Source organism: Schistocerca nitens, chromosome 1 (assembly GCF_023898315.1).
Source record: "Schistocerca nitens isolate TAMUIC-IGC-003100 chromosome 1, iqSchNite1.1, whole genome shotgun sequence".
Lineage (NCBI taxonomy): Eukaryota > Metazoa > Arthropoda > Insecta > Orthoptera > Acrididae > Schistocerca > Schistocerca nitens.
In genome coordinates, this window is record NC_064614.1 from 247,527,810 (window position 1) to 247,546,863 (window position 19,054).

Genomic DNA, 19,054 nt, shown 5'->3' on the forward strand with positions numbered 1-19,054 from the left:
TGGAAGTAGCTAAGTGCTCTCATTCTCAAGTATCGGATGAATGTAGTCCGCTTATTTGTGTGTCGTCAGTTACGCTGCTTCAAGAGAAACACACAGGTTATACCTGTTAACGGGTAGTTTATGACAGCATTTAAAAATTTTAAATCAGGTTAATAATCACGCAAAATCGAAAATCAAATTTTTGTTGCCCCTGGAAGCCTTTAGATAGGCAACCTGTGACTGGTGTGGGCTCTTGGGTATCGTTTTAGTAATAGAGGTCAAAGTCTCTATTTTGCTTTAATACAGCCATGAAATGGTTTAAATGAGGATCAGCCGATGATGATTTGTTATTATTTTTATTGTATTTTATGGTTTTATAGACAAGATTTGCGTGTATTCTTGGTTTTCATATGGCGTATTCAAATGTTCATTGAAACTAAACTCGTCTTGTGTGTGTTTTGTCGTGTGGTAATATGTTATTAAAGAGCTGTGACAGATTTCTTGTTGCGTGCTCTTGAGTCCGTTGAAAGCCGCCTTGTTCATTTGCATGTTCGTTTGCCGGTCTCCCCAGCGTATCTCCAAATTCACGTCGACGGAGTGTAGCTGAAATTTTCTATTGGAAGTGGAATGTCTAGAAAGTGTAATATTTACATTAGAGTCTCACTTAATTATTTATCAGAGATGAAACACTCTCTTATTTCTACCTGGAGTACAACTTTTACTCTTACTATCGAGTTATAATACGTAATATTCACCAGTCATAAGATCCCTTCGTCTTAATAAGGGCAGAACAAAATATGAGTTAATAACATTACTTTCAACAATGCAGATAATAAAGATCAGAGATAATGCAGTGATAATGTTCGCGTTTCCCCTTTTCTTCTGCAAAGAGGAACGTCTTTGGTTCCTACACACAGCACAGTATCGGACATATTAATGAAATGTGATATTACAATATCCCCAACATGGGCTGTCATTTGCCACAGTCAATCGCGAGCTCAAACTCCAAGTTTTTTTTCCTTGTTTGTTACACGAACACCAACAATGGAATTACATAATGTCTGAAATCGGCTGTACGTCACAACTTCTAGTACATTTTTTCACACTGAATCTTCAGCTCGGCCATTTTCCTACTTGACCGATTAATCTAGTACCGAGAACTACATATGAAACAATAATTAAACGAGATAATCGGACACGACACACATAGCCGAGCGTCCATGTATAACCGACTACCACCTCCTGACTAGGGATGCAAACGATACATCGACGAAGTGAAAACATCGAGGTTTCGTCCATAAACATCAGAATTAGCATCGATGTTTTGAATGACTATGCATAACCGAAGCATCGACGATAAAATCCAATGACATTGACGGGATCATTCATTCCGTTCGTGGATGCTCAGCCGTTCACACGTCGAGTCTCTTTAATTGCTGATGTGCTAGATTTATTGTTCTCCTCGTAATTTTCATGCTCTTGAAGTAGTAGGTAAAAGTAAAATACGAAGTTTACAATATTATCAATTACTTCAAATAGTGTCAACTGAACTATCTGGGTATCATATAAGTGATCCACATTGTCGATTGCCAAGTTTGTACGTGTGCTTGTACGCCATAACATTTGATGACTTTACGCCATAGTACACTGCCAGTCCGTTGTGTACGTATCAGTTCAGTAAAAGGAGATACCAGTAAATAAAAATTTTACCAATTAGTTGGGGAAAATTTGTGTGTTGGTAAAACTTTATATGTGTGTGTCGAATTTTAGTATCATGTTATTTCAAGTGATGGATATTTTTAGATTACAGAACATAGACGTACCCCGATTTAATATTGATGGAAGAACGGTGTTTCACAAAAGGGCATGCTAAAAATGGAAAATACATAATTTGTGGGCATGACATTACTATTCACTTTCGAGACAAATCTCAACAGCTCAGCGGAAGACCCGGTATTTTTGGGCTGACAGAACACCACATATCGTTGTACATCACTGAAAACTGAGATATTCCAGAATGAGATTTTCACTCTGCAGCGGAGTGTGCGCTGTTATGATTAAAACTGTGTGCCGGACCGTGACTCGAACTCGGGACCATTGCCTTTCGCTGTACCAAACTTTTTCTATTGTTTGTTGATCTCATTTCGTTCAACATTGTTCGTTGAATTTGTTCGGGGGCGTACGTCCGATGACACCCGTTTAGGGTCTTCGTTGATTCAGTAACTCAGTTTTTTGTTACACAGGGTAGCTAACCCTCTGGCCGAACACGCAGAGCTACCGTGCCGGCCAAAACTGAGCTATCCAAGCACAACTCACGACCTGTCCTCACAGCTTTACTTCCGCCAGTACCTCGTCTCCTACTTTCCAAACTTCACAGAAGCCATCCTGCGAAACTAGCAGAACTAGCACTCCTGGAAGAAAGGATATTGCGGAGACATGCCTTTGCCACAGCCTGGGGGATGTTTGCAGAATGAGATTTTCACTCAGGCTCTCAAAACTGTTAAGTGATTTCTTATTTAGCTTGCGGAAGACGTGAAAGGCTCGCCATCACAGAGAACCAAATCTGTAACAGTGAAGCTTGTTGGTTCTGCTCGGAACATCATCCGAAAATAATTCTTCACGTTTTGCATTTCAGTCAAGCCGCAGCACGTGTCCAAGCGGTGTCGACTTCGTTCGGGAGTCAAGATGTGTGGGACAAACATTGCACACACTTTCTCTTCTTCCAAACATGCTAGAGAATGTCTTGAACACTTGATTTACAGATGTTTCTCCATTGCGATTTGTGACACAACTATGCTGGTGCACTACGACCGCACGTCCGCTGCTTAACACTATCTGCTCATAAGTGACCGGTCGAAAGAAGTTCTGGTATATACAGTTGTCAGTTCAACTGCGACCGTAGTTACTGCGCTACGTCGCTTATAAGCCAGGAAAAAGTCAGTGTCTGAATTTTCTGGACGGCCGGTGTATATCGCTGCCCTTGAAGCCAAACGAACGTAATTCATATCAAATTACCAACGCCATTAGTGTCGAATCGCTATACCTCGGAAACCGTGGCGATTAGAGTATACATTTACTGGAGGATTTTCCTTCATAATAGCGAATACAATCTATCATGTCCTAAGACATCTATGTCTATAACCCGCAAGCTACCGTAAGATTTTTGGCGGATAATGCTTCTGACCCCCTCTGCCCCTTTTGCGGTGTTCCATTCTCGAATTGCGCGTGGAAAGAATAGCTATTGAAACTTTCTGACAGGGTAAGTCTGTGTGCAGGGCCGGGACTCGAACCTGGGACCCTTGCCTTCCTCGGGCAAGTGCTCTACCGATTGAGTTAGCCAACCATGACTCACGACCCGGTCTGACAGTTTCACCTGCACCAGTTCCTCATCTCCTACCTTCCAAACTTCACAGAAGTTTTCCTGCATACCTTGTGAGACTAGCGCTGCACGAGGAAAGGATAATACAGGGACATGGCTTAGCCATTGGAGACAGGTACGAGTCCCAGTCCAGCACACAGTTTTAATCTCTGACGGAGTTTCGAAACAGCACGCACTCCGCTGGACAGTGAAAAATTCATTGTGGAAAGAATGACTGAGAACCGATAGAGGTACTCAAGGTACCCTCCGCCACACACCGTCAGGTGGCTTGCGGAGTATGGATGTAGATGTGGAAATCTCCGTATGAGCTACAAATTTACCTGATTTGCTAGCTACGGTTATTTCGCGAAGAAATATTTTGTTGCCAGACTTTTCTTCGAACATACGCTATCGGAGTTGCCACAGGAAACCTCTTCGTGATGTACAACGCCTCTTTTGTACCGTCTGCCACTGAAGTTTGTGGAATATCTAAGCAAAAATCTCATGTACTAAACGAATGAGGGTGAAACGTGCAGCCCCTCATTGGACCTTCACATCTGTTAGCCGTGTAAACGGGCCACAACGATTAGCAATACTCAAAAACTGATCGAAAAGTGTTTTGTTAGATATTTATTTGGTGGACGTATTACATTTCCTTAACATTCTTCCAAGGAATCTCAAATTGGCATCTGCTTTTCCTGCAATTTGTTTAGTGTGGTCATCCCACTTTGAATCGCTCCAGATGGTTACGCACAGATACTATACAGTAGATACTGTTCCCAGTGATTTTAGTGATTTTTAGCAGATACTATAACTGAACGGTAGTGAATTTCTTCGCCTGTCTATGCGCAGTACGTTATATTTACGTTCAGGATCAACTGCTAGTCCGTGCACTAATCATCGATTCCCTACAGTTCGCTAGAGTCTTCTGGTGTTGCTGCCTTATTATAGATAACTCATGTAGCTTATGACGTTACCCATGGATCGTTAACGTATACAGGGTGAAAAGTATTTAAACCGACAAACTCTGGGAGGTTGTAGGGGACATCAAAACAAATATTTTTTCCAATGTAATTTTTTCCTATGAGGAGTATTTAAACCGGTAGAGGAATATTTCTCTGGTGGCAAATTAATTAAACTAAGAAACACTTTTCCATTTTTTTTATGACCAAGAGACAACACATTAACACAACCCAATTTCAATTACAGCAGATTTTCAAAAATGCCTCCATTGACACGTAAACAAAGATTACACTAAAACTTCCTGGCAGATTAAAACTGTTGCCCGACCGAGACTCGAACTCGGGACCTTTGCCTTTCGCGGGCAAGGTCCCGAGTTCGAGTCTCGGTCGGGCACACAGTTTTAATCTGCCAGGAAGTTTCATATCAGCGCACACACCGCTGCAGAGTGAAAAATCTCATTCTGGAAAGATTACACTGTCGGATCATGTTCTGTCTGACACGGGCAAAAACCCCAGGAGTATATTGAATTGTTTCTGCTGCTGCTGCTACTATCCGGGCAACCAGATCCTCGTCTGGTGCAACAGGAGTTGTATAAACAAGGTTGAGCATCTCTCCTCACACAAAAAAGGGGACATATCTGGGGATCGAGCAGGCCTTGGTACAGGACCACCTCTGCCAATCCACGTTTCTGGGAACCGTCGGTCCAGGAATCGACGCACACGACGACTGAAATGTGCCGTCGTCCCATCATGTTGGAACCACATGCCTTGTCTTGTAGGGAGCGGGACGTCTTCCAGGAATGATGGCAATGCTCTGGTGAGAAAATTGTAATAATGCCTGCCATTTAATGGCCCAATTAAACAGCCCCCAACAACACCGACCCACACACTAACGCAGAACCGCACTTTATGAGCGCTAGTAACTGTCGCATGTGGGTTATCCTCACTCCAAACATGCGAATTGTGCATGTTGAAGACTCCATCACGCCCGAACGTTGCTTCATCGATAAACAACACAGAGGATGGAAATGTAGGATGCATTTCACACTGTTCCAGGTACCACTGGGAAAACTGTGCTGTGGGTGGATAATCAACTGGTTCCAGGTTGTGGACACGCTGTAAGTGAAATGGACGTAACAATTGCTCTCGAAGGACTGTTCATACATTCGTCTGATTCGTCCCCATGTTACGTGCAATTGCACGAGTGCAGATTGAAGGATCCCGCTCCACATGCTGCAAGACAGCTTCCTCAAATTGCAGCGTTCTTACCGTGCGACGGCGTCCCTGTCCAGGTAATCTGCTAAATGACCCAGTCTCACGCAGACGTTGGTACACTGCAACAAAGATCGTATGATGCGGGATACGGCGATTAGGATGTCGTTGTTGATAAACCCGCTGTGCAGCTCGTCCGTTGTGGTGCGCTACGTAGTACGCACCAACCATATCAGTATACTCACTCCAGGTGTATCGCTCCATTAGTAAACAGAGACAATGCACTACTACACTGGTGGACAGCAGTTGCCTACAACTGAAGAACGTAATACGCCCTCTAACAACTGAAGATCGCAATAGGGCCTCCACCGGTTTAAATAATCCTCATAGGAAAAAAATGACATTAGGGAAAAATATCTGTTTTGATGTCCCCTACAACCTCCCAGAGTTTGTCGGTTTAAGTACTTTTCACCCTGTATTTAAACAGTAACGGTCTTATCACATTTTCTACCTTGCTCCTGAGGCACGCTTTGCGGTGCTCTAAGAAGTGACGCCTGTTGCTAATGCGTCAACGATTTTGAGTTGTAGTTGGTGGTTGAAGAAATCTGCACGTGCTCCACGCATTCGAAGACATCGACATGGAGAAAGGTGAAAAAGTTGTATTCTCCAGTAAGACGCAACTGGGAGCGTTTCTAGAGAAAAGAGAAACAAGATTTACCAGAGTGCTTCTAGCCACAACTTCGGTCATTTACTAAAAGGGTGAATCTGCGCGCTGGATTCAACAGGTCGAGGCTGCGAGACGGAGCCGGCAGTGCCTCCATTTAATCTCGGGGCCCGGCGTTTAGACAGGAAGGCCTCCGGCGGGATCGATGGCCGGCACGGAGGATGCTGCCGGCACAAAGCCCGCCCACAACGGCCCCGCGTCGCCGCTTCTGTGGCCGCCGCCGCCGCCGCCGCCTCCGCCGCCCCCGCTCGTCCACCAAACGAAGGGCGCCGAGGACCAACAGCCCGCAACACACTACTCCTACCGTTCTTATGGCGGTCGCAGCTCATCATTCAGCAGCAGCTGCGAAACGTGTTCGCTTCGACCTTTGCAAAGCACCGGTGACCTACATACCTTACGAAACTGCAGAATTCGCGGAGCTTGGACACAAATATTTGAACAGGTAAACTTTTTTAGCTTTACAGAAAAAAAATGAACGACCAAGAGAGGACGCGTAGTCTAGTAGTTTGCGATTACGTGTGCACTGCGTTTAAAGGAAGACGGCTGTAAATCAGAAAAGGGTTACATGTCCAAATAATTTATATCCAATACTGCGAATAATGCAGGCCTACGTGCCATTGTAGTATTTATTCGTCTCTAGAGCTAGTGCTGATTACTCATACAGATGCGAAGTGGTAATGTGACATGCTCGCACGCTGTATCCGCGTATTTAGGTCAGCTGGCGTAATGCGAGACTTCAGGCTGTATAGATACCTAAGACATAGGACCACCTTTCTTACTTCTGACTTTCTTTGAACAGATTATACAACGATGTCTAATAACAACGACTGTGGTATCGATAGCTACGATACCACGACTTAGGTTGGCACTACGACAGACACCGACGACAGCGCCTTCTAGCCGGTGCTGTGGAGCTCTACGAGCTCCGCTCAAGATTCAGCCCATTTCATGAACAGTAGACAGCTGGGACACTTCGCTTCAGATTCGCACCTACGTACTAAGTTATGTATGCCTCTGTGAATGTTCATGCACTAGTAAACCACTTTTACTCACTCGCAGTACCGACGTGGTTTACCTCACCTGCTCCTACTCCTTACTCGCTTCCTTCATTCGGCCAACCTTTCAGTTTGCAGGAGCAGATCCACGCGCCGCCTTCCAGGCGGGATACAAAACCGACAGTTCACCATTTGAACTTCAGTTTTATATCATTAATACACACATCAAAAGAAGTTTTGCATCTCACTCGTTCCCAGAACTCTTGAAGATAGACGTTGACTGTGGATATTGTATCACAGACACAGTCCCTCGGACTGCTCAGAGATGTCACTAAACCCGCCAAAAGATGTAAACAAGCATGCATGAGCATCACCTATTAGACGGATGGGGTCCGACAGCCGTTCAGTTCCAGTCATTCCACCAGGGAGGAGGTACACGGCTCGTGTTGTCTGTAGTTCAACCATGCCTAGACGGTCAATACCGCGGTTCGATCGCGTCCGCATTGTTACTTTGTGCCAGGAAGGGTTCTGCACAAGGGAAGTGTCCAGGGGTCTCGGAGTGAATCAAAGCGATGTTGTTCGGACAAGGAGGAGATACAGACAGACAGACAGACAGAAACTGTCGATGACAAGCTTCGCTCAGACCGCCCAACGGCTGATACTCCAGTGGATGACCGCTGCCTACGGATTATAGCTCGGAGTAACAGTGACAGCAACGCCACCATGTTGAATAATGCTTTTTGCGCAGCCACAGGAGTCGTATTACGACTCAAACTGTGCGTAATAGGCTGCATGATGAGCAACTTCACTCCCGACGTCCATGGCGAGGTCCATCTTTGCAACCACGACACCATGCAGCGCGGTACAGATGGGCCCAGCAACATGCCGAATGGACCGCTCAGGATTCGCATCACATTCTCTTCACCGATAAGTGTCGCATATGCCTTCAACCAGACAATCGTCGGAGACGTGTTTGGAGGCAACCTGTTCAGACTGAATGCCTTAGACATACTGTCCAGCGAGTGCAGCAAGGTGGAGGTTCCCTACTGTTTTGGGGTGTCATTATGTGGAGCTGACGTATGCCGCTGGTGGTCATCGAAGGCGCCGTAACGGCTGTATGATACGTCAATGTCATCCTCCGACCGATAGTGCAACCATATCGGCAGCGTATTGGCGAGGCACTCGTCTTCAGTCTTCATGGACGACAATTCGCGTCCCCATCGTGCACATCTTGTGAATGACTTCCTTCAGGATAACGACATCGCTCGACTAGATTGGCCAGCATATTCTCCAGACATGAACCCTATCGAACATGTCTGGGATAGATTGAAAAGAGCTGTTTATCTTGATGAACTTGTGAATAGTATGCCACGACGAATACAGGCATGCATCAATGCAAGAGGACGTGCTACTGGGTATTAGAGTTATCGGTTTGTACAGCAATATGGACCACCACCTCTGGAGGTCCCGCTGTATGGTCGTACAACATGCATTGTGTGGACTTTCATGAGCAACAAAAAGCGCGGAAATGATTTTGCGTTGATCCGTATTCCAGTTTTTTGTACAGGTTGCGGAGCTCTCGGAACCGAGGTGATGCAGAACTTTTTCTGAAATGTATAGTTTATTACATACAGAACATTACCTACAACTCAAAGTTTTCCCGTAGTAAGTAACAGTATATAGCATGTATATTTAAAGAACGTGTGTGAAGTGAATGAGAAGTGCCCTCTGAGGACGAACCTTGAGATAGTGAGCAACTAAGAAAGTCCGAGCGCGTCCAAAGTGTTGTCCAATAGTGGAATGGGTCTCTATCCTGAATGGAAGATACAATGTAAAAACAGCCAGTAATTACATCGGCAAAGTAGCATATTTACCCTGTTCTTAAAAATATGTAAATATGTGCTTAATTAATGTTCATTCAGTATTTTTGAGAATAAATTTTGGGTGAAAGCGTAAGCTTTATTTAAAACATGATTTGACATGTATGCGACTGACCTAGTTGTAGAGTAGCAGATACAACAACCCTGGCCACAGATAAGATCAATCAGAGGTGAGCGCGTTCCTAGATTCTGGAAGCAGGGTGATGTCTGCACAATATAAAGTATCAACAGTAATCTAGTCATCAGAGAGTGACAATGTGTCTTCCTTCGCCCTTATAATTTTGTTAATATATTGCAAAAAATGCGTTTTGGTGAGGAACTATGAGATCTCGGATAGTATAGAGAAGGCATGCGCAATGATATCTGATTTGGATGGCGATTCTGAGAATTTATTTTGTTACAGCGTAACTTGTCTCTTACTAGTGTTGTAAACACCACGTGGCACCTTACCCTAATGTCGTTAGAGACATTAGATCGATACTAACAAATGAACTGTGTAGTATTTTTATGAACACTGCGGAAATTGAGACGCTTAGTAAACTGGCTCAATCATGATTTCTTAACGCAAGGCCGTCGGTTCGATTTGGATTCGGACTGTTAATGTGTGGTATGAATTTTCTGAAGAGGGAAATAATCGCTTAATATTAAATTGTATTCCATATTGTATTCCGCCATAAACATGTACTTGTAGTTAAAATGCAGACTTTCTTGTTACTTTACTGTTTGAAAGTATTCATCAGTTGTTTTTCAAAGAACTTACATCGGCTAGTAGAGAATCTAATCCCGAGGTGTAGTAGGAGCATCCAACAAATTAATACTAAAAATGATGCAGTCTAGAAACCCAAGCAATGCAGTCTTCCACAGCTTTTCTTGGCTAAGGTACTTTGTCGCCCTAAGAACAGGCAGTGGAATATGTGGAGCTTAGTGAGGTAACAAATAGTCTTGAAGCAGGAGGAGGAGAGTGTTTAACGTCCCGTCGACAACGGGGTCATTAGAGGCGAGGGACAAGCTCGGATGAGGGAAAGACGCAGCGGGAATGGGCCATGCCCTTTCAACGGAACCATCTTCGCACTTGCCTTAAGAGGTTTAGGGAAATCACGGAAGACCCAAATCTGAATGACCGGACGCAGGTTTGAATCGTCGTCCTCCCGAATGTGAGTCCATTGTCCTAACCACTGCGCCACCTCGCTCGGTAAAAATCTTGCAGGAATATTTTGCGAAGCAAGTGGCAACCGTTTCGCCGCTTTGGTCTGATCCAAATTTGCCAACGTCTCTCTTGTTTCCTTCATATTACTCTGTGAAGAGGATTCCTTTTCCTTTATTTCAGACAATGTCACTGTATTAGCAACGCGTTTCTATCAACTATCAGCACCCACGCTGGATGGCAGTCTGTCACTCTAGGCTGACCACTGAAAGCTTTGGGGTCAAATTAAGGTCAGATGTCACAATGAACGAGTACATGCGTTCCGTCACGAGCAATATATTGTGCTGCGGAACAAATGTTCTCAATACCGTATAACAATTACGTAGCCATTCAATGTAGACACTAAATCTGGCTCTCTGTCATCGTAAACAGTACCAAAGCTTAAGGAAAATCTAGAGGAAAATTCACTTTCATCGCATAATGAAATAATAGTTGAAAAACAATGTTTTCAGCACCTGACAAAACTTACAATCAGTCACTTATCGAAATTTTAAGAGCATTGACGAGTGTCGGAGGAGCTACGTGACGGTGTGTACTAGAAACGTACCCGATTTTTACTTCGACGGCAATCATAGAGCAACATATTTATGTAACAGTCAAAAGTATATTGTTCTACTCGCATTTTTTAAGAATCATTGCAGATTCATCATTCCTCATTCCACCTGACTGAATATTTTATCAGCAATCACTTTTTCACTTGTAAATGAATTCAGATTGGTTTAACTCTGCAGCTAATAATAGACGTCAGTTTTGCGTTCTGGGGAAAATGAAAAGTTTGAAAATCATTTCTTGCTGCACAGAACGGACAGCTGTAAACATAGCGGTTCATTTCTTCTGTCTTTGTTTTGCGAAGCGCCTGGCATCTGTTAAAATGCAGTGTAATCTGCTTCGCGCCACACGTTCACCCGTCGGTGTGTTACATTGTCAGAACGCCGAGGCGCGTCGCTGCAGTCTGCGACAAAAGAAGCACGGCGGGTGGCGGAGGGGCGGGGGCAGCACGCGTTGCTCTTTTGTTTGGCGACTCCCGCGCTGCCGAGGCACCGATAAAGCGTGCCAGCCAAAAAGGACAAAGGCTGGCGGCGAAAAAACTGCAGCTCGCGCTCATGAAAGGAGCAGAGTGATTTTTGTGTTCCCTATGGTGTACGTCCACATGCACAATGCGGTAATTAAAATATTCAACAAGGAGAATAGGACGAAACAGAGTTGGAACCTTTCGCCGAGTGCAGTGCAGTGCAGTCTGAATAACACCCTTCAAGTTGTCGGTTTTCGTGCTTTGAGTGCGAGTGTCGCATATTACAGAGCACAAAATAATTTGACAATCTTCAGCAGTTAGTCTGTAGTTTTTATTAACATTTTCCTGTACGGAGTTTGAACATTTCAAGCACAAAAAATGCCTAATTAGCCGAAACCAGTTATTACAATAATAAATATGTGATCTAGACTCTGCTATGTTCCTAAAGTCACACAGTACAAAAACAAACAACAACCATTTCGTCCTGAAATGACTATACATGCGGAATACGGGATGTTTCTAAGTTCTTGTGGCAAACGTTTACAGGTGATTGATCATGTCATGCGGAACTTTTGTTAGAAACAAAATGTTCGCTGAGGCTTCCCCTCAGAGGCAGCAGGATGTAAGCAGCCGGCAGCGTTTATATGGAATACGTGTTGCCTATCATCCAGTCTGCTGCTGCGCGTGGAAGGCGGTAGGACGAGCAAAATTGATTCGCTTCTAAAATACAGGGTGAGTCACCTAACGTACCGCTGGATATATTTCGTAAACCACATCAAATACTGACGAACCGATTCCAGTGACCGAACGTTTAATACAAACCATACAAGAATGCGCGGAAGTGTTTTTTTAACACAAACCTACGTTTTTTAAATGGAACCCCGTTAGTTTTGCTAGCACATCTGAACATATAAACAAATACGTAATCAGTGCCGTATGTTGAATTGTAAAATGTTAATTACATCCGGAGATATTGTAACCTAAAGTTGACCCTTGAGTACCACTCCTCCGCTGTTCGATCGTGTGTATCTGAGAGCACCAAATTACGTAGGGATCCAAAGGGAACGGAGATGGACCTTAGGTACAGATGAGACTGGAACAGCACATTACGTCCTCATGCTAACACCTTTTTATTGGTCTTTTTCACTGACGCACATGTACATTACCATGAGGGGTGAGGTACACGTACACACGTGGTTTCCGTTTTCAATTACGGAGTGGAATAGAGTGTGTCCCGACATGTCAGGTCAATAGATGATCAATGTGGTGGCCATCATTTGCTGCACACAATTGCAATCTCCGGCGTAATGAATATCGTACACGCCGCAGTACATCTGGTGTAATGTCGCCGCAGGCTGCCACAATACGTTGTTTCATATCCTCTGGGATTGTAGGCACATCACGGCACAAATTCTCCTTTAACGTACCCCACAGAAAGAAGTCCAGAGGTGTAAGATCAGAACGGGCTGGCCAATTTATGCGTCCTCCACGTCCTATGAAACGCCCGTCGAACATCCTGTCAAGGGTCAGCCTAGTGTTAATTGCGGAATGCGCAGGTGCACCATCATGCTGACACCACATAAGTCGACGCGTTTCCAGTGGGACATTTTCGAGCAACGTTGGCAGATCATTCTGTAGAAACGCGATGTATGTTGCAGTGCTCTCCGATACACACGATCGAACAGCGGAGGAGTGGTACTCAAGCGTCAACTTTAGGTTACGATATCTCCGGATGTAATTAACATTTTACAATGCAACAAACGGCACTAATTACGTATTTGTTTATATGTTCAGATGTGCTAACAAAACTAACGTGGTTCCATTTTTAAAAAACGTAGGTTTGTGTTAAAAAACATACTTCCGTGCATTTTTGTATGGTTTGAATTAAACAATTACACTAGCCCCTCTCCTCACGTTCGGTCTGTGGAATCGGTTCGTCAGTATTTGATGTGGTTTATGAAATATATCCAGGTGACTCGCCCTGTATAGTTTCCCGATGATATACTCTGATTCCTAAGGTTTTCTTCTTGAAAATCACTATCAGTTTACTGGGGTAGGTAGTATGCTGCACACCTGGTTGATAGTTCGGTGAAATCTCGTCGTCCCAGCGCTGGCGAATACTAAAGAACGCCTAACATCGTCACTAGGAAGCGTCAGCGAACATTTTCTCTCTGGCAAAGGTTGTTCCCCATGCCTTGATTGGTCACCCCTAGACGTTTGTCACAGAGACTCTGAGACACTCTGTACACTGCACATGATGTAACGCTGTTAGAGTTGTAAAACTACTGTAGGCTAGCGTAGACTATCAGAAGCGAGCGTAGACTACGGTAGTTACTCTAGTAGCTTTGTTCAGTCAAGATCGTAACCGCATTACTTGTATGTTGGGCGTGTTGCATTTCTATCGGGCGTTACCTCATTTCAGTCGCTTTGTTTGCATATGTGATCAGTCTTTTAATAGATTCACCCAGAAACGAAAGTGGTGAACTGTCTAGGATCTCAGTGAGGATATATACAGGACCACATAACCTACAGAACATTTTTGTTCTGCGTAGCTATCCTCCTGCCTGTTACATAAACATTTTGATTTGTAACTTGGAACAGATGTATGTTGTAGCAAAAATTAAAAAAAGACAATACAAATTTATCAAGTAGCGCTAGAAAACGCAATTTCCTCATAAGAAGTAAAATTATTAAAAAGCAAAACAGAAACATATCTAATAACAACTCAATATTGCGTTGAGTTTGTATAAAACATGTTGCTGTTCATAAAAACTTTCACACATATCAGTAGTAACAGGAAAATCTTGCCTTTGATTGTGATGAATAACACTCCACTGGGTACAAAATAGCACCAATTATATATATTTTTATGTTTGTGCACTTAAACTGTGCTTGCATCAAAAGTAATTGCATTGGTTGTACAAAAACGCGAAAGTTACTCGATAAACTAATTTTTATTACTTATAAAATACAATTTATATGATAAAATCATCTCGGGTTGACAGCCGAGTGAATGCGTCGTTCTCTGGCAACGTTTCAGCAAGTTTCTTCCTTGTCATCTTCAGGCGAAGCGAATTTATATTTTGCGATGACAGAAAATGCACGACGGACTAAAACTGTGCGATGTGCGGTTCTAATTATGTGGGGAACAAAGAAACACTGAGAAGTCGTCGGCTCCCAGTTTCTCTCGCATACATTCATTTATGATTCTTCCCCTACCAATGCAACCAATCCTACCACTTACTACGTCATTCATGTACAGTACCGTAACTATCGAACCGTAGTTTTGGTGGAGCGGAACTCCAAACACCGTGAGAGAGAGAGAGAGAGAGAGAGAGAGAGAGAGAGAGAGAGATGACTAATATACGTACACTATGTATATGATAAATAATATTTCTGTTACTGTCATTCGATAAAGACATTCGCCGGCCGCGGTGGCCGTGCGGTTCTGGCGCTGCAGTCCGGAACCGCGGGACTGCTACGGTCGCAGGTTCGAATCCTGCCTCAGGCATGGGTGTGTGTGATGTCCTTAGGTTAGTTAGGTTTAAGTAGTTCTAAGTTCTAGGGGACTTATGACCTAAGATGTTGAGTCCCATAGTGCTCAGAGCCATTTTTGATAAAGACATTCCTTGTACCACTACTGCTTTCGGGCATCTTCAGGATGGCTGCATAATGTTTATATTACGTGTTTCGCTGGTGAGTCAAAGGAAGAGCATTTTGCGATTATATTTGTGAAAAATGGCAAAACAACGAAGAGGACATTGTTAAATTTTCGTTGAAAGCCACTGTGAATAAAACTGTTAAAGTATTTTCATCGGTATTTTCAATTGATGTCCACAGGATAACTACCTCGAATTCCACAATTGTGTTTTGGAGAAGTCCCCTTTCAGGTTATGGATTTTGTCCGTCGTTTATAAGGGTCATTAGGTAGCAGAAGAAAACGTTTTTTGTGCATGATCATCAGATTCCAATCGTTTCTACGATTGCCGTTTCGTTCCTGGAATGAAGCGCTGTACCCACAGCAACAAACCAATTATCAAATTCAGTTCGATTTTTTTAATGTGTAATCGTATTTACTCTTGTCAACGTTCGATAAGTACATACCGATCTTAGCCAAGGTTTCCTCAAAGTTTATTCTTCCAGGAAAATATTCAAGGCTCGTTATTCTAATACTCTTATGGCGTCACTTATTTTACGCTCTTAATCGTCAACGCCTAACACAATTATATGCACTTTGTCACTGTTTTCTTCTATTCTCCTTCAAATAAATCGCCTTCAGTCTTCCATTTCTTAACTTATAAATTTTTACAAGCTATTATTGGTATATGGAGAACCTTTATCTACCATTACAAGCAATTAATGATGTTACGTATCTTCTCCTGCAATACATTGGTCTTAAGTGTACTGTGTAACTGATCAATGTGTTTCTATTCGTATAAATTTGTTATTTTCACTGCCTGGAAGTGGGAACTGGAGACCTCTCTTCACTAAATAGCATTTAATATTTTAGTAATGAAAAGTGCTGCGAGAAACGTTGAACGACGAACTTACTGGGTGAAACCGTGATATCAAAAGTGTACAACGAAAAAAATAGTAATTCAAGACCAGATTTTGAAACAAGTTCAGCATTTCAATTACCTAGGGAGCTATATTAATTTTAACGAAGGCAAGGATGTATATATTACGAGGGTGAGTCAATAAATAAGTCGCAAACTCCAGAATTTCGAATACCGTATTAAATTTCGCGCCTGTACGTATCTAGAAGGTGGCAGCACATGTCGCGTGGAAGGCAGCCGATACACAGTATTCCGCGGCCAATGACTAATAACCTGCAGTCAGGTCAAGACGGCAGGTGTGACATGAACTTGCACACGACTACAACAAACCTATTTTTGTGAGCCGATGGAATGTACGCAAATCACGACTGTAGCGAAATTCGCCAAGTATATGGTTTTAACTGTAGCTCATGGAAATTTTTGTGCAGCTGGATACAGCTACCCAACAACACATCGACCTTGTGGATTGCAGCATATTAAGGAACCAAATAAACTTTGTTGAAAAGCAAAATAAATTTCAGACTTGTACACGCGGCTCTGATGTCTCTATCCCAGTTGCGACTTATTTACTGGCTCACCCTCGTAAATTAAAGAGAGATCATAGTATATACTGCAAGAACAACACTACAAAATACAGTAAGAAACACAAACGTAAGTTCTGTAAGATGCTGGCTGTATAGATTCCATTGTACGGAAGTGAAACCTGGGTTATGAGGAGAAAAAAAGCTAGCAATGTTCAGGGGACTTGACTTACTTGACTTATTTCCAGTTCCATCTGGTTCTATTGGCAGCCAAACATTTCACTTCACTCCATGTTTTACCAACTTTCAGAGCTTATTCTTCCCCTGTTCTTTTCCATGTCTTTTTCGCGAGGCCACGTCTACGTGTTCCTTGTGGGTTCCAATCCAGTGCTGCCTTTTCAACAGCACCTTGTTGTTTGCGTGTTGTGTGACCAGTCCACCTCCATTTTCTTTCCTTTATTTGTTCAAGGACTGGTCGCTCGGTTGTCATCTCCCACAATTCGTCATTTGATATAACATCTGGCCACCTCACATTTATAATTTGCCAAAAACATGGGTTTATGAAGACTTGCAGCTGGTTTACAATCATGTTTGTTACCTTCCATGTTTCGCAACTATACAGGAGGACTGACTTTACGCTGCTATTGAACAAGGGCAGCTTGGTTCGTCTCGAGATGTTATTACGACAGACAGGGTACAGTTGTACAAAGGCTCCATTTGCCTTCCGTATCCGAACCTTTAGATCCTCCTTGGCCTCTCTATCTTTGGAAGGAGGCTCACATGATGCCCCATTCTTTGTTCTGCTTGGACTACCGCAGGTATAGAATCTCGTTCTCCCATATGCGTTGCCTAGTTTTCTGTCCTATATATACAAAGGAGTCTACTTATTCCAATTCCTTTCCATACACTGTTAGCTTCGCTTGTTTTTCAGATCGCATTCTCATCTCCTTAGTTTTCTGAAGGTTTATTTTAAATCCTGAAAATTCTGCTTCCTCTTTCAGTCTTTCCAACTTTTCTTCCATGTCACGTAATCTTTGCGAGAGCAGACAGATATCGTCAGCAAAAAGTCAAGGTCTTCAAGCCTGCCTTGCATTTCCCAGCGAATATCTATTTCTCCTACCATCAACAACACTTTTCATTACGCTGTCCAGTACCAAGAAGAACAAGGTAGGTGACAGAATACATCCCCGCATGTTTAGCGGGTTGGAGTGAAATTTTTACGAGCAGTCAAAGAGTGCACGGAGTTGGACAGGATCCCTAATAAAAAAAATTGGACAATAACTGAATATTTTTGCAATAAATGACGAAAAAAACAAACAAAAGTGGAAGGAACGCCTGGAACGGATGGAAGAAACAAGGATGCCTGAGATGGTCTTACAATACAAACCCAAAGGAAAGAGGAACGTGGAAAGGCCAGTTAAAAGATGAAACGGAAGCCAGAACAGATCGATAGACCTAATCTGTGAAAGTCAAGGAAAGACTAAGAAGATGATGAGCGAACAGAGCAAACTTACCAGTTGTGATCCAGAACCAATGCATCCACCAGTGAACTGTCATGACGAGCGGGCCGACATCAGCACGCCTTCAGCACCGCAAACAGTGGTAACACATCTGCAACAGCCAGGACAGCAACACTAAGCAAACAAACGGTAACTTGGTTCAAATGGCTCTGAGCACTATGGGACTCAACTGCTGTGGTCATCAGTCCCCTAGAACTTGGAACTACTTAAACCTAACTAACCTAAGGACATCACACACATCCATGCCCGAGGCAGGATTCGAACCTGCGACCGTAGCAGTCGCGCGGTTCCGGACTGCGCGCCTAGAACCGCTAGACCACCGCGGCCGGCAAACGGTAACTTGTTCCCGATGCTAATATAGATAAAAATAAAATGCATTTTAGTACGAAAGGTGACCTGTAAAACGACTTCACAATGCCTGTGCCGAACAATGATGTTCACCTGCGGCAGCGTTTTAACTCAATAATTATGTGCCGAGTTCGGTTCATTTACTGGAATGGGCGCAATACGGTAGCCTTACGATGACCGACGACATCTCTGGAAGGAGGCTCACGTGATGCCCCAGTCTTTGTTCTGCTTGGACTATCGCAGGCATAGAACCTCATTCTCCCATATGCGTTGCCTAGTTTTCTGTCTCAATAAAGTCAAAAAATGGTTCAAATGGCTCTGAGCACTATGGGACTTAACTTCTGAGGTCATCAGTCCCCTAGAAATTAGAACTAATTAAACCTAACTAACCTAAGGACATCACACACATCCATGCCCGGGGCAGGATTCGAACCTGCGACCGTAGCGGTAGCGCGGTTCCATACTGTAGCGCCTAGGACCGCTCGGCCACTTCGGCCGGCAAATCTTCAAATGTGTGTGAAATCTTATGGGACTTGATTGCTAAGGTCATCAGTCCCTAAGCTTACACACTACTTAACCTAAATTATCCTAAGGACAAACACACACACACACCCATGCCCGAAGGAGGACTCGAAGCTCCGCCGGGATCAGCTGCACAGTCCATGACTGCAGCGCCTTAGACCGTTCAATGGAGTCAGCCAATAAAAGAGTACTACAGTTCTTGGCAGCTAAAGCTATACCATTTGTCTCGTCTATGGCTTGAAGGTGCAACTTCGGTAGCAG

At 43.6% G+C, this 19,054-nt stretch overlaps 1 protein-coding gene across 5 annotated transcripts in view; it reads right to left on the reverse strand.

The window, feature by feature from the left end:
* The window catches only part of LOC126246926 (skin secretory protein xP2-like), a 579,526-nt gene that overhangs the window by 88,480 nt on the left and 471,992 nt on the right, over nt 1-19,054 (reverse strand). For all 5 annotated transcript variants that reach the window (XM_049948438.1, XM_049948433.1, XM_049948434.1 and 2 more), the window contains one exon: nt 17,918-18,014. In XM_049948438.1, the coding sequence (XP_049804395.1) occupies nt 17,918-17,960 (43 nt within the window). In that variant the 5' untranslated portion in view covers nt 17,961-18,014. The remainder of the gene's footprint in view (nt 1-17,917; nt 18,015-19,054) is intronic.